The 13,316-nt window shown below is 39.8% G+C and overlaps 1 protein-coding gene across 1 annotated transcript; it reads right to left on the reverse strand.

Moving 5' to 3' along the window:
* Positions 1-379: 379 nt before the first annotated feature.
* LOC107088459 (protein FAM83H-like) lies at positions 380-12,027 on the reverse strand. The gene is made up of 6 exons (XM_015380644.1): positions 11,807-12,027; positions 9,321-9,765; positions 9,052-9,216; positions 8,335-8,459; positions 1,351-6,829; positions 380-1,257 (listed from the first exon to the last, which is right to left on the reverse strand). The coding sequence occupies exons 2-6, from the start codon at positions 9,762-9,764 to the stop codon at positions 1,246-1,248; spliced, it is 6,225 nt and encodes a 2,074-aa protein (XP_015236130.1). The 5' UTR covers position 9,765; positions 11,807-12,027; the 3' UTR covers positions 380-1,245.
* Between the last annotated feature and the right edge of the window lie 1,289 nt (positions 12,028-13,316).

The raw sequence follows: 13,316 nt of genomic DNA on the forward strand, positions 1-13,316 counted from the left end.
AATGACAAGAAAAAGCTGGGAAAAAAAAGAATACTAAGACCAAGACCAATTATGTAATAAAGCTAAATTAAATACAGTCCAAGTATTTGCACATGTTCTCAGAGGTCATTATGGTTTGAAGGTGTAACACAAAAGATGATACGTTTTTTAAAGATTTGTGTTGCAGTTATAAAGTTTGACCAAATGATGGCACCAGAGTAAATGCAATGCTTTGATACTGGACTCAGCTTTGCTTAGTCTTTAGGTCATGTAATGTTTAGCCCACAAGAGCCTTTAGACTAAACTGAGTAACAATTGCTTAGGTATTTCATTACTTAGTAAGCATGTAACTAAACATTTTTATAGACATATTTAAGCAGCTATTTATACATGTATATACCTCTGGGAACAAGGTTTTTATTGACTTAATGCACCATTAATGGGTTTTAACACTTTCTGTTTCACCGTCAGAGAAGTTTTGTTAAGAAATTATAAATATGGCGACAAAAAGATGCAAATAAACAAAGCTTGTTAATTTCAAATGAGATTCTTATTTACAAGGACAAAGAAATTCTCTAAATTAAAATGGCAATTTTGGGGTAATACAACAAACTGCACCTTGAAAACAAACAAAGGTTGATTTCAATGTCTCTCAAGTTAAGTGAGCAAAACATCACATTCTGTCCAAATATTGCTCTAGACTTATTTCAGTACTAAGGCTGCTAATCCATTTCTGTTGCTCCATAAGTTCAAGTTTTCTTTCTTACTCATAGATGAAAATGTACACATCCACTGTTTTAACAGGTTAATCTATGAATATCCATCATATTCTCTCAAAAGTGAATTCAAGCAATATATTACAGAACAAATTAGAGTTCTACCAGTTTTACAAACTGGTTACTTCAGATTCCTATAAGGTCACATAACAAGTGGACTTTAGATTCAGTGCTATTAGCCACAACAGGTGTCATCGCAAAAACATGCATTGCACTTTACCCATGCAGTCAGTAAACACAGCTTTAACAATGCTGAATGTCTTCTGAACCCATTTCCTGTCCGTTCTGGTCGTACAGTTCCGATGCCATCAGTCAGAAGTCCTTTACTGAACATGGAACGTCGTTGGTGGATGTATCTATTGATGGTAAATTAATGCAACACTGGTCCCCTTAAACTTTTGTGCGTAATAAGCCTGTTTGCAGCAAAAGCAGAAAGAACCTTGCAGACTCAAAAACATCTTTCCCTTTTATCACTTTCCTTAGACTCCTCTCAAGGTGCCATCTGTTAAAGAGAATGTAAACAGAGAAAATGATTTACTACATTTGCATTTTAATGTTTATGTAAGCATTCAGAAAGGTGATAAGAAATTCATACCTCAAAACGGCTGTAAACTTTCCTCGTCTTCCTCATGGTCTGAATCTTCTCCAGCAGTTGCTCGCGCTCCTGAACTGATTTAGTAGACCCTCTGTTTAACGTCCTGTACCCCAATCCCTTCTCGTTTTTGGCGTTTTTGTCAGCTTTGTCTTCTTTCTCGTCATCTGTGACAGGGGAATCTTTTGTGGCTTCATTCCTACTTTGGGAGTTGGCAGAAATCTGTCCCAGCAGAAGCTTTGTGTCGTCTCGCAGATTGCTGCTGGATATGACGTTCACTGTCGACGAGTGATAGCGAGACTGACTTGATTTGGGCTGCTTTGGTGTAACTTCTGTTTCAGAGCCGTTACTCTGTTTTGACTCATCTTTAGTTTTCTCTTTGTTCAAAGATTCTTCTGTGGATGGTTTCTGGCTGTTATCTTTATCCAGTAGACTATTAGATTTTTTCTCATCTGTCTCAACTTTCTCAAGCTCTTTTTTACTACTCTCCAGAGTCACAGGTGTCTCTGGTGTTTGGCTTCCATGACTGACTGCTTCAGATGTTTTGCATACTAAATCAGCCTTACTAGGGGCCACCATTGTAGATTCATTCAATGACTGAGCTGTTGGCTGATCAAGTGATTCCTCTGATTTTGGTTTGGACTCATTGGATGTTACCTCAGCCATTGCAGAGTTGTTACACTGCTTGTCTTTTGATTTATCTTTGCTTGAAGACTTCTCAGTGGAGGGTTCCTGGCTCCTATCTTTGTCAAGTAAATTGTTGGATTTTTTCTCATCTGTCTCCACGAACTTAAGCTCTTTCTTACTACATTCCTGAGGCACAGGTGTCTCTGGTGTTTGGCTTTCAGAATTGACTTCTTCAGATGTATCACAGGGTAAATGAGTCTCAGCTGGGGCCACCGCAGTAGATTCACTCACTGAATTAGCTGTTGGCTGGCCAAGAGATTCCTCAGATTTAATTTGAGTCTCATTGGATGTTAAATTTTTTGTTTCAAAGCTATTACTCTGCTTTGACTCATCTTTTGTTATCTCTATGCCTGCATTCTCTTCAGTGGATGGTTTCTGGCTCTTATCTTTATATAGTAGACTACTGGACTTTTTCTCATCTGTTTCCGGTAACTCAGGCTCTTTTCTACTACTCTCCTGAGGCGCAGGTGTCTCTAGTGTTTGCCTTTCCAGACTGACTGCTTCAGATGCTTTGCATACTAAATCTTCCTTAGTTGGGACCACCATTGTAGATTCATTCAATGACCGAGTTCTTGGCTGATCAAGTGATTCCTCTGATTTTGGTTTGGTCTCATTGGACGTCACGTCAGTAATTTCAGAATGGTTACTTTGCTTGTCTTTTGATTTCTCTTTGCTTTCAGACTCCTCGGTAGATGGTTCCTGGCTCTTATCTTTGTCAAATAAATTGACAAATTTTTTCTCATCTGTCTTCACTAACTTCTGATCTTTCTTACTACTTTCCTGAGGCACAGGTGTCTCTGGTGTTTGACTCTCAGGACTGACTGCTTCAGATGGTTTGCATACTAAATCAGCATCAGTCGGGGAGACCATGGTAGGTCCACTCAGTGACTGAGCTATTGGCTGATCAAGAGATTCCTCTGATTTTGGTTTGGTCTCATTGGATGTTACCTCAGTCATTTCAGAGTTGTTCCTCTGCTTGGAATTGTCCTTTGTTCTCTCTCTGCTCACAGACTCCTCTGTTAGTGGCTCCTGGCTCCTGTCTTTAAGCGCAAGTGGTTCTGCTGTTTGGCTTTCAGGACAGACAGCATCAGATGCTTTGGAGAGCAAATCGACTTTAGCTGTGGCAACCGTAGTAGGTTCATTCGGTGTCTGAGCTGATCCCTTGGATTGTGGTTGAGTCTCACTTGACATAGAGGTAGTATCTGCAAGGTTTGACACCGCAGACACTGCGGGGGGCAATGCTGTTTCAACTACTGGGGGTGCATTCATATCTGTTAGATTTACGTAAGAGGAGAGAGCATTTTGCGTTGAAGTGTCTTGGGGATGTTCGGTTTTCTCCACAGCTGAGGTAATATGAGACTGGGTGTGGGTGTCACCTGAAGCTGTATTAGACAAAGCTGTATTTTCCAAATGTTGCTCTGAAACTGAGCCTTCTGGACCCAATTCACAGAACAAACTGGTATCAGGTGTAGATGAGCAAACAGCCAGAGATCCACTATAAGCTTTAGGATCTTCAGGTGATTCAAGAGGCTTACATTCTTTTGCAACTGGCTCTTCTTGCTCTAATTTAATACTATTTTCCCCTAATCCCTCAACTGAAGGTATAACAGTAGCTTCTTCCCTATTTATCCCTGTGCTGGAATTTAACTTGTTAGGCTCCAGAACAGCGGCTTGTTTGTCTGGAGAAACATCAGTCTTTACAATTTTAGCATTGTCCATTGAGGTGTTTTCAAATTTGGGAATATCTTCCAGATGAGTTTGGTTGTGTTGGCTGTCGGAGATTTCTAAAGTGTCTTTGGAGGATTCTTGCTTAGGTTTGATTTCATCAACATTTGGTGGCAGTGTTATAGTATCATTTGGGGGGCTATAGACTTCTTGGGCAGAATCAGAAGGCAATGTCTGTTTTGCAGCAACAGGGTGTTTCTGCAAATCTGAAACAAGTGGAGGGCTATCAGAGGTAGAGGTGTGCTCTGGTGGATTTAATGAGCCTATGGTTGATGCAGGTTCTGCTTCAGATGGAAGTGGAGTGGAGCAGATGTTGGTTTCTGGTTGAAACGATTCAGAAGATGTTAAACCGTCCATTAAACTGGGAATGACTGGTACAGTTTCTAAAGTAAGGTTTTCTCTTTTGTCAGCGCTGTTTATACAAGATGAAACAGTAGCGTCAGCAGCATTTGCTTGCTTGGGTGATTTTATTTCAAGAGATGGCTCTGATACAGTTGACTGTTCTGGTGATTTGCTCTGACTTGTTTCTGTTTGTTCATCAGACTGCTTTTGTATGTCTGTTCTAACCGTTTCAGCAGTAACTTTGGGAGCTTGTTCTTCAGAGGTGTTGAGAGTAATAGAATCATTTTTTACAAGACTGTCCTTCTTCCTTGTATTTTCATTCCCTGATGTCTCTGGGGACATAGTGTTTTTCATTGACAAACCCTCTCTTAGAAAAGTGTTTTTACTTTCTAGTGTTCCCATTGGAGGATTCTGTTCACTCTGGAGAACTGAAGTGTTCTGGGGTTCTGTCAGAGGTTCTTTTTGGGCCTTTTCTTTTCCCTTTTTGGCTGCTGAAGCTTTTCGTTTGGCTGCCAACTCTTTAAAGAACATCAGCCTATTATCAGGATCATTCATATCTACATATGATGAAGCTGTGAGAAATGGGCTGGTCAGGTCTGGCACTTGATCAGTTTTAGGCAATTCAGCTTTCATCGATTTGGATTGAGGCATCAGTGGATTTGACACGGTTGGGTTTTCTGAAGGTTTATTAGTAGGTTGGTCTGTTTCGGTCGAAACAGAAAGGCTAACCAATGACTGAAGGTCCTTCTCAGTTTTCTTGGTTTCAGTTTTTTGTTCATTGGCAGTTTTAGTGCTATTACAGTCTTTTTTGCTGGTATTTCCACTCTCTGCAGCAGGTGTCTTTTCTAAATCCTTAGCTACTGAAGTTTCAGGAGTTTCTTTTGAAACAGGGTCCTTCTTCTGGAAAATTGAAGTAGTTTTGGGCTCAGGTTGTGGTTTTAACTCTCCCTTATCTTTTTTCGTTTGAGCTTCTGATGCCCTGGCGGCTTTACGCTGCGCTGCAAGTTCTTTAAAAAACATGAGCCTGTTATCTGGATCGTTCATATCTACAAAAGTAGGCATCAATGATGAAACACTATCTTGCTCTTCATCTGTGTGTTTTAATGGCTCCTTTCCCTCTGGCATTTCTGAAAGGTCTTGGGAATCTTTCCCACTTGATGAGTCTTTTTCCTCATCCTTATCTGTTTTTTGTGCTTCTGAGGTAGGTTTTATGTAACGACTCCACTCAATTGGCTCTCTTGCAGTAGACCTCCTTTGTCCCAAAACATGAGACACAAGGGGGAGTTTGGTCTGTTCGGTTTTGCTTTTGTCACCTCCCTCATCTTCTTGATCTGCAATAGTAGTTTCTTGAGGGTTTTGCTGGTCAAGGGAACTGAATATCAGGGAAGATCTTAATCTGGAGCTTCTCTGCATTGCTGCATTGTATTTCTTCCTAAAAGAGTCATCCCTTTGAAGCCTTGGGGTTTTTGTTTGTTTTGGGTCCTGTTCCTCATCTTTTTTTACCTCAGCGGTGGAGGAAGTTTCAAAAAGTGTTGGAGTGGTTTTTGTTTCAGCCGTCACTGAAGCAGGCTCATCCAGGACTGTCTTCGGCTTCTCTTGAGGTGGTGCTTTGACGTAGCTGGGAATCTGGCTAATCCTAGGTACAGTATTAACCTTAAACTCTTTCACGTTGGGGATTTTGTGAAATGGCAAGTCCGCTAAAGGGGCAGTTTGTTGGATCGGAACCACAGGTTCTTCGAAAGGATCTGGCTGCTGAGTCGGCTCAATTGGGATGGCCTCTTCCTCTGGATTATCATGTGCACTGAGGTATGAGCCAATCCTCCAGTTTCTAAGCTTCTGTTTTACAGTGGGATCCTTGCGGTTCATCGTGGCGTCACGGATAAAAGGCTTCTGATCTGAGTTTGAAGATGTAGGAGAGGTTTGACCGACATATGGCTGTCTTACCCCCCGTCTTTTGGGGTGAGGGGAAGTAAAAGGTATATCCGCTGGAGGTAGTAATCTATCTGAGCCTTGATCCAAGTCTAGATTTCTGGTAGATGATAAGTAGTTAAGAACAGGGTCAAATTCAGGTGGTAGTACCTCTTGTTGTAAACCTGGTACAGAGAACTGTTCTGCTTGCATATAGCCTTGGTTCCAGAACTTCTCATAGCTGCTGTAGTCTTCTTCTGCTCCTGGTCCCGGAAAAAGCTGCTGGTCTCTGTGAAAAAGCTTTCCTCTCGGTTCGGAGTCAGGCATTCCCTGTTGTTGCAAGAATGGCAAGGAGTATCTCCCTGGAACATCTCCGGCATAAGAATGACGCTTTAAGGCAGGATTATCTGTCATCAAAATCCGTGCTGGGCCCTGATCAAAAGAAGGGTCCACAAGGGTCTGCTGGGAACCATACCTATTATACATATCAGCAGGGCCACGAACGGCCCCCTGCCTTTTCATAGCCATAATCCTTAAACTCCCGCCTGCGTGCTCATCGTAAGAATGTCCTGCCCAATCATCAGAGGGAACGTCCAGAGACAGGAACCTTTTAGGCTCTCTGTACTTTGAAGTGCTTTCATTTGGAAATTGTCTCTTCTGTAAAACTCTTAAATCCTCTATCCGGGAGAGCATGTTTTCAACATTCAGCGGCTGAGATTGAGCAAACAGAATCCGGAACTCCTCATCGAAGGTGGTCACAAGCTGTCCGAGGAACAGGTGCGCCATGCAGCGGTGGAGCTTCTCAAAAGACCACATAAAACTGGAGAAAGACAAGAACCAGTAAGAAATATGAAGCCACAAACACAACAACAAATTCAAAAACAAAAATGGTCTCCACACTTAACACAGATGTGTACAAAACATTAATGGAGATAACTAATTATTGCAAACGTTTAATGTATCACTAAAAAGAAAAAAAAAACTTTAAATTGTTGTGTATTAATTAATAAAAATGAGTTCCAATTATACAAAGGAAACTAAAGCTGCTTTTTTTAACTTATAGATAATAGATAAAATTTAAAGTAAATCCTCCAAACTGCATTTTCAGTTTCTTCTCAAAGACTGCTCATGTCTAGATTAATTAAAATGAAAATAACATTTAACATTTCCTTTTCCAAAGATGAACTAGCAAAAAGTGACCAAAATTTATTATAAATCATGTAAATTACAAATTTAGCAGTCTTAAAAATGAAAGTGAAAATTTAGTCTGGATGATTTCTTTTTAATTTTACTTCTAAGTCAAAAAATGCAGCTTTGTTTTGGAAAGAAAAAAAGCCTTATTATTAATCCATTCTAATTTGAAAACTGGGACACATTTGCTACTAGAGTAAAACTTTTCATCAAGTCCAAGAACCCCAAAAGCACTTCAAACAAAATTCAGTCATTTGCGATTTCACACACTGATGGTGGTGAGCTACATGTTAGCCACAGCTGCCCTGGGGCACACTGACAGAAGCGATGCTGCCATACTATGTGCAGAAAGATGGGTGAAGCTACTTGCTCAAGGATATGACTCAAAAAATTGGAAAAATAATAAAGGATTTTAATCAAGGGGGGCAGATATGTATTCCTTATAAATGAGGAAACGTCGTATTATATTTTAGGTGTCCTGTTCAATCTGATAATAACAGTGCAACTAAAAAAAACTAGGATATAAGTCATCAGAATCATCACTAAATGAAAAAATAACACTGAGCATTAATGGATGTTAATGAAAAAGAAAGCAATAGCCTCAACCTCTTATATAAATGTTGGGTTTTAATTACCTGCATCATTAAAATCATCAAGTGGGAATACTTCACCCTTTGTGTGTAATGAATGTATCTCACACAAGCTTTAGTTTAAAAATTCAATTAAAAAAACCTTATATTCTAACTTACAGTGATGCATCTTTAGCTCGTGGTCTAAACTTGGCTCATCTCTGAGAAATACTCAACAGGATAGAAAACAATGGAGCAGTAACAAGGCTGCATGCAAATCAGAGTTTGCATCTTGTTGTTGTCAGAGCTCTATGACAACCATTAGATGTTATCTACATGAAATGAATTTGTCACAAAACTGCCTCAGTAGGACGAGAAAAATATGCATTTTTTCAGCAACAAACGCTCCTTCCTGTGAAAAATAACCTATTCCCTATTCTTAAGTACGGAGGGGGATCAGTGATGCTTAGCATATATGGCATAATCTAACATGAAAATGATTGCAGGTGTTTTTTTACTCATCCACAGTATGTAACTGTGGTACGTTAGATTTAACGGAGCCCACCTGTAGTTTCCACTCAGCACAGCTCTGCAGTCGGTCAACAGGAAGCGATCCATCATCTGGCCTTTGAAGGTTTTTCCTGAGCGGCACTGATATGTTATCCCAGACACCGTTCGCACGCGTATGAACTGCAGGACACGCATAAAATCCAATCACACCATTTATAATGAAAAAAACCTCGCAAGCAGTAACGTTTTAAGCTGCAGGTCAAATTAGTAGGCAAATTCGAATTAGTAATGCTGCCTCTAGCAATGACGATATGTGCTGTGAGCCTGATTTATAACAGTTATATAAGAGAAGAAAAAAGAAAAACAGTAAAAAAAACCTGTTTGATTGAGTCACAATGTCCCTACAGATATGGCTGTGATATTTCTACAGCCATATCAACTGTCACTTGATATAAAGAAAACTTTGATAAGTTTCCTTTATTTGCATTATGCAACCGACAGCTAAACTAACCACAGCACTTCTGCTTTCCTGCTCCATTGTTTTGGAAACAGCACTAGGCAGCAGAGCTGGTGACATGCTAAATATGTGATTCTGAGAACAACTATGAAAATACTTTAAAAAAAAACAACAACAATATTGTTGTTTCTCAGTCAGTGTGAAGCTCCACACCCCACCCAGGCTACACACTGACAATAGAACCCCTATATGCTTTAAAACATCTAAAGTATTACCTGCTAAACGTAATACGCATTATATAGAACATGTACTTACTGGAAAGGCCTGTAGGTTTACTCTACAGTTGGCAACCATGTTAACAAAGAGATCAGCGTTGTGTTCGTCCAGCAGGATGTAGACGGCAACTCTCCTCCCTGCAGCGTTGAGAATATCCGCAAAAATATCCACATCAGTAAACATGTCCATCACTATGGCAATGACCTGAGGAGTGGGAAGTGGAGAGGGACATAACAAACTCATCAGCGCTGGGGTGCTGTAACAGAAAAGGGAATCAGGTTTCTGCATGGAGAGAAAGAGGGATCAACCTGCTGGGCGTTCTTGATCAGTCGTCGCGCCTGCTCCTTGATGCTCGGCATGTCCGGTTCAGGGGGGTTAACGAGGGTCGTGACCTCCGTGGGTTCAACGAAGTGATGCACCTGAGGCCAGCCCAGGTCCAGATCCGGCACGTCCAGGTCAGAGTGAATGGGCCAGTAGGTGTCCGAGGAGCCTTCTCCCTCACAATCCAGGAACTGCTGCTCAGGGTGGATGCTCTGCTTCGGAGGCTGAACGACGCTCTGGATGTACTGGATTTCATCCGGTGACAGAAAGTCCACAACGTCCACGTTTTGGAGCAAGTGATAGTATCCATCCAAGCTGTCCTCAACCAGGGCGTCAATAGCCAGGCGGTACTCCTCCCGGTAGTGGGGAGGGAGGTAGTTGGGGTCCAGGGGATTATCCCCAGCAGAGGAACACTGAGAGCGGCGCGCCATACTGCAGTTTTAGGAATAAAGATGGAAAATCAATCAGTTTTAGGAATATAACCCAAAAATGAGTTAACCTGGAATCCCAAATAAACACAAAAACACCAGTTTAGGGCTATTGCTTCCAAAACAGGACAAAGAACAGAAATACCAAATGATTTTAAGAGAGAAAGCAATTAATAAAAAGAGGAACCTGGTTATTACTTTGAATAACATAATAATAATAACAATAAATAAACAAGCTACCATCACCAGTCATTAAATAAATAACTTTTGCTAATTTTACCAACAGCATTGTAATAATAACATAATTTATACACATATTTATTATAGATGATTAAAATTAAATCTTATAATTTTAGAAATATCATACATATAGGGCCAATAGTTAAATATCTAAATAAGTAATAGCAATTTCTTGCATTACTAAAAAAAAACCACTGCCATCAGAGAGCTGAACTGTTGAAAATATCAAGTCACAGACTCTGCATCCCATTAACATCAAACCAAAACATTGCATATTTGCACCAAATGCTCTGAACTTCCATATTAATGCATTTTTTCACCGTTTTTCAATCACTGCTAAACTTTATTAAATAAAAATGTTTATTTTGCTGCTCATCCACCTTTTGTATACACCCTGTCTATACAAAAAGACAAAGTTGTCTCATTCTTTCCATAATACTATATATTGTAATGTTTAAATAGCAATAAAAAATGCTGATTAGTAGAGCCTACTAGCAGCAAGAAGGTTCTGGGTTCGATTCCCTGCCTGGCTCTTTCTGCATGGAGTTTGCATGTTCTCCCTGTGCATGTGTGGGTCCTCTCTGGGTACTCCGGCTTCCTCCCACAGTCCAAAAACAGGTGGACTGTGGTTGGTTAGGTTTATTGGTTTCTCTAAATTCTCTTTAGTTGTGCGTTAATGGTTGTTTGTCCTGTTCGTCTCTGTGTTGCCCTGCGATGGACTGGAGACATGTCCAGAGTGGACCTCACCTCTCGCCCCTAGACAGCTGGAGATAGACACCAGCACCCCTCGCGACCCCCACTTGGAATAAAGCGTGATGGAAAATGGATGGATGGAAAATTATATCTTATAATATTAGAAATATCACACCTATAGGGCCAATTATTAAATATCCAAACAACTAATAACAGTTGATTGTATTACAAAAAAAAAAAATAAACCCACTGCCATCAGACAGCTGAAATGTTAAAAAAGCTCTAAATCAAGTCACAGACTCTGCGTCACGCTGATAACACCAAACCAAAATACTGCATATTTGGACCAAATGTTCCGAACTTCCACATCAATGCTTTTTTGCCCTTTATAAACTGAAAATGTTCATTTTGCTGCTAAACATGGAGTTTGCATGTTCTCCCTGTGCATGCGTGGGTTCTCTCTGGGTACTCCAGCTTCCTCCTACAGTCCAAAAACAAGATTGTTAGGTTAATTAAATTCTCCTTAGGTGTGAGTGTGTGTGTGAATGCTTGTTTGTCTCTGTGTTTCCCTGTGATGGACCAGAGACCTGTCCATGATGGACCCCGCCTCCCGCCGCAGATAGGCACCAGCACCCAACGACCCCGAAATGCGTAAATATATAAACAAGGATGTAAATAATGTGGATTTATATATTAATAGTAACATTATTGCCAAATTCACTGCAGGTCAGTTACTCTGTGTTATTCCTATGTTGTCTAATCCGTTGGAATAAGGTTAGATTAGAAAGCAGCCGGATTGAGGGCAGATGGCTCTGGGTGCGGCTCCTCCCTCTGGCCAAAAGTCTCCATTTCTAAGTTCATGGTGAAGCAGAGCGGAAAGAAACAATAACAAAACACATCGATTTTCTAAAAGGGGGATTGAGAAGTTCACAGGAAGCGGAGGAGAAAATGAGATTAAGCGTCTAAAACGGATTGACTTCTCAGTAAACAAAGAAGGAAAACAAAGTAGAAAAAGTGAAGTAAAATCAGGTTCTATCATGTTAGTTGGTATTTATTAGGATACATAGCGGATAGGAATCAGTCCCACCCTGCAGTGTTTGGTCTAAACTCACCTCTTTATGTTTTATTTCCTCGTCAGGCTTTCCGGAGGTAAAACTTTCCGACCATCACTCAGCTTTTCTGCAGCTCTGAGCCGCTTTGCTCCATGTTTCCCGTTTGAAGAAAACTTTTCTCTAACATTGCTCCTCTCCTCTCCTCTCCTTCCAGCTCAACCAGTTCTCCGTCATGCTTCTGGCATGTTGGGCTGAATGTCCGACAGACAGACTGGGAGGAAAAAGACGCAACCAGAAGCCCCGCCCCCAGAGCTGCTCTTTTTTCTTTTTGGTTTTCAGACGCATGAACTCTGATCATGTTTTATCTGCCTCCTAAACTGCTGCTACTGTCTACGGAAGAGGTTTAGGGCCAATAAAAAAAAAAAAATAAGATTACTGATTTTTAAATTTTATATCAGTATAATATGAGATTAAAGTCAGAATTCCGAGTTTAATTTCAGAATTCTGACTTTAATCTCAGGATTCTGACTCTAATCTCAAAATTCTGACTTTTTTTCCTCAGAATTCTGACTTTAATCTCAAAATTCTGACTTTAATCCCCAAATTATGACTTTAATCTCAGAATTCTGACGTTTTTTTATAAGAATTCTGACTATAATCTAAAAATTCTGATTTTAATCTCAGAATTCTGACTCTAATCTCAAAATTCTGACTTTTTTTCCTCTGAAGTCTCACTTTAATCTTAAAATTCTGACTTTAATCTCCAAATTCTGACTTTAATCTCACAATTCTGACTTTAATCTCACAATTCTGACTTTAATCTAAAAATTCTGACTTTGATCTAAAAATTCTGACTTTAATCTCAGAATTCTGACTCTAATCTCAGAATTTTGACTCTAATCTCAGAATTCTGACTTTAATCTCAGAATTCTTACTTCTTTTCTTGGACCTCTGACTTTAATCTCAGAATTCTGACTTAAATCTCAGAATTCTGACTTTAATCTCAGAATTCTTACTTCTTTTCTCAGAATTTTGACTCTAATCTCAGAATTCTGACTTTAATCTCAGAATTCTTACTTCTTTTCTTGGAACTCTGACTTTAATCTCAGAATTCTGACTTTAATCCCAGGATTTTGACTCTAATCTCAGATTTCTGACTTTAATCTCAGAATTCTGAAGTTTTTTATAAGAATTCTGACTTTAATCTCAGAATTCTGACTTTAATCTCAGAATTCTGATACTTTAAAAAGTCACTTAATTCCGTAATTTTTCACCAATGTGTTACTGGCCCTCCCAAACAACAGTGAAGCTGAGTGCTCCCACAGCTCTTCCTTCATGGCGCCCATCTACATTAAGATTCAAAATTCTGAGATTAAAGTCAGAAATCTGTCTGTTTCCCAAAATTAAACTGAAATAATATTTAAAAATCAGTTGTCTTATTTTTATTTTTTCAGTGGCCTAATCCTCTTCCGTAACTATTACCAACAGAGGCTAATGGAGGCTTTATTACTGCTGGTTTTAAATCTCTGTTCACTGCATCTCAGCTGCAATAAAATCTCAAAACAATACC

Source organism: Cyprinodon variegatus, unplaced genomic scaffold, assembly GCF_000732505.1.
Source record: "Cyprinodon variegatus isolate N-32 unplaced genomic scaffold, C_variegatus-1.0 Scaffold11, whole genome shotgun sequence".
Taxonomy (NCBI): Eukaryota; Metazoa; Chordata; class Actinopteri; order Cyprinodontiformes; family Cyprinodontidae; genus Cyprinodon; species Cyprinodon variegatus.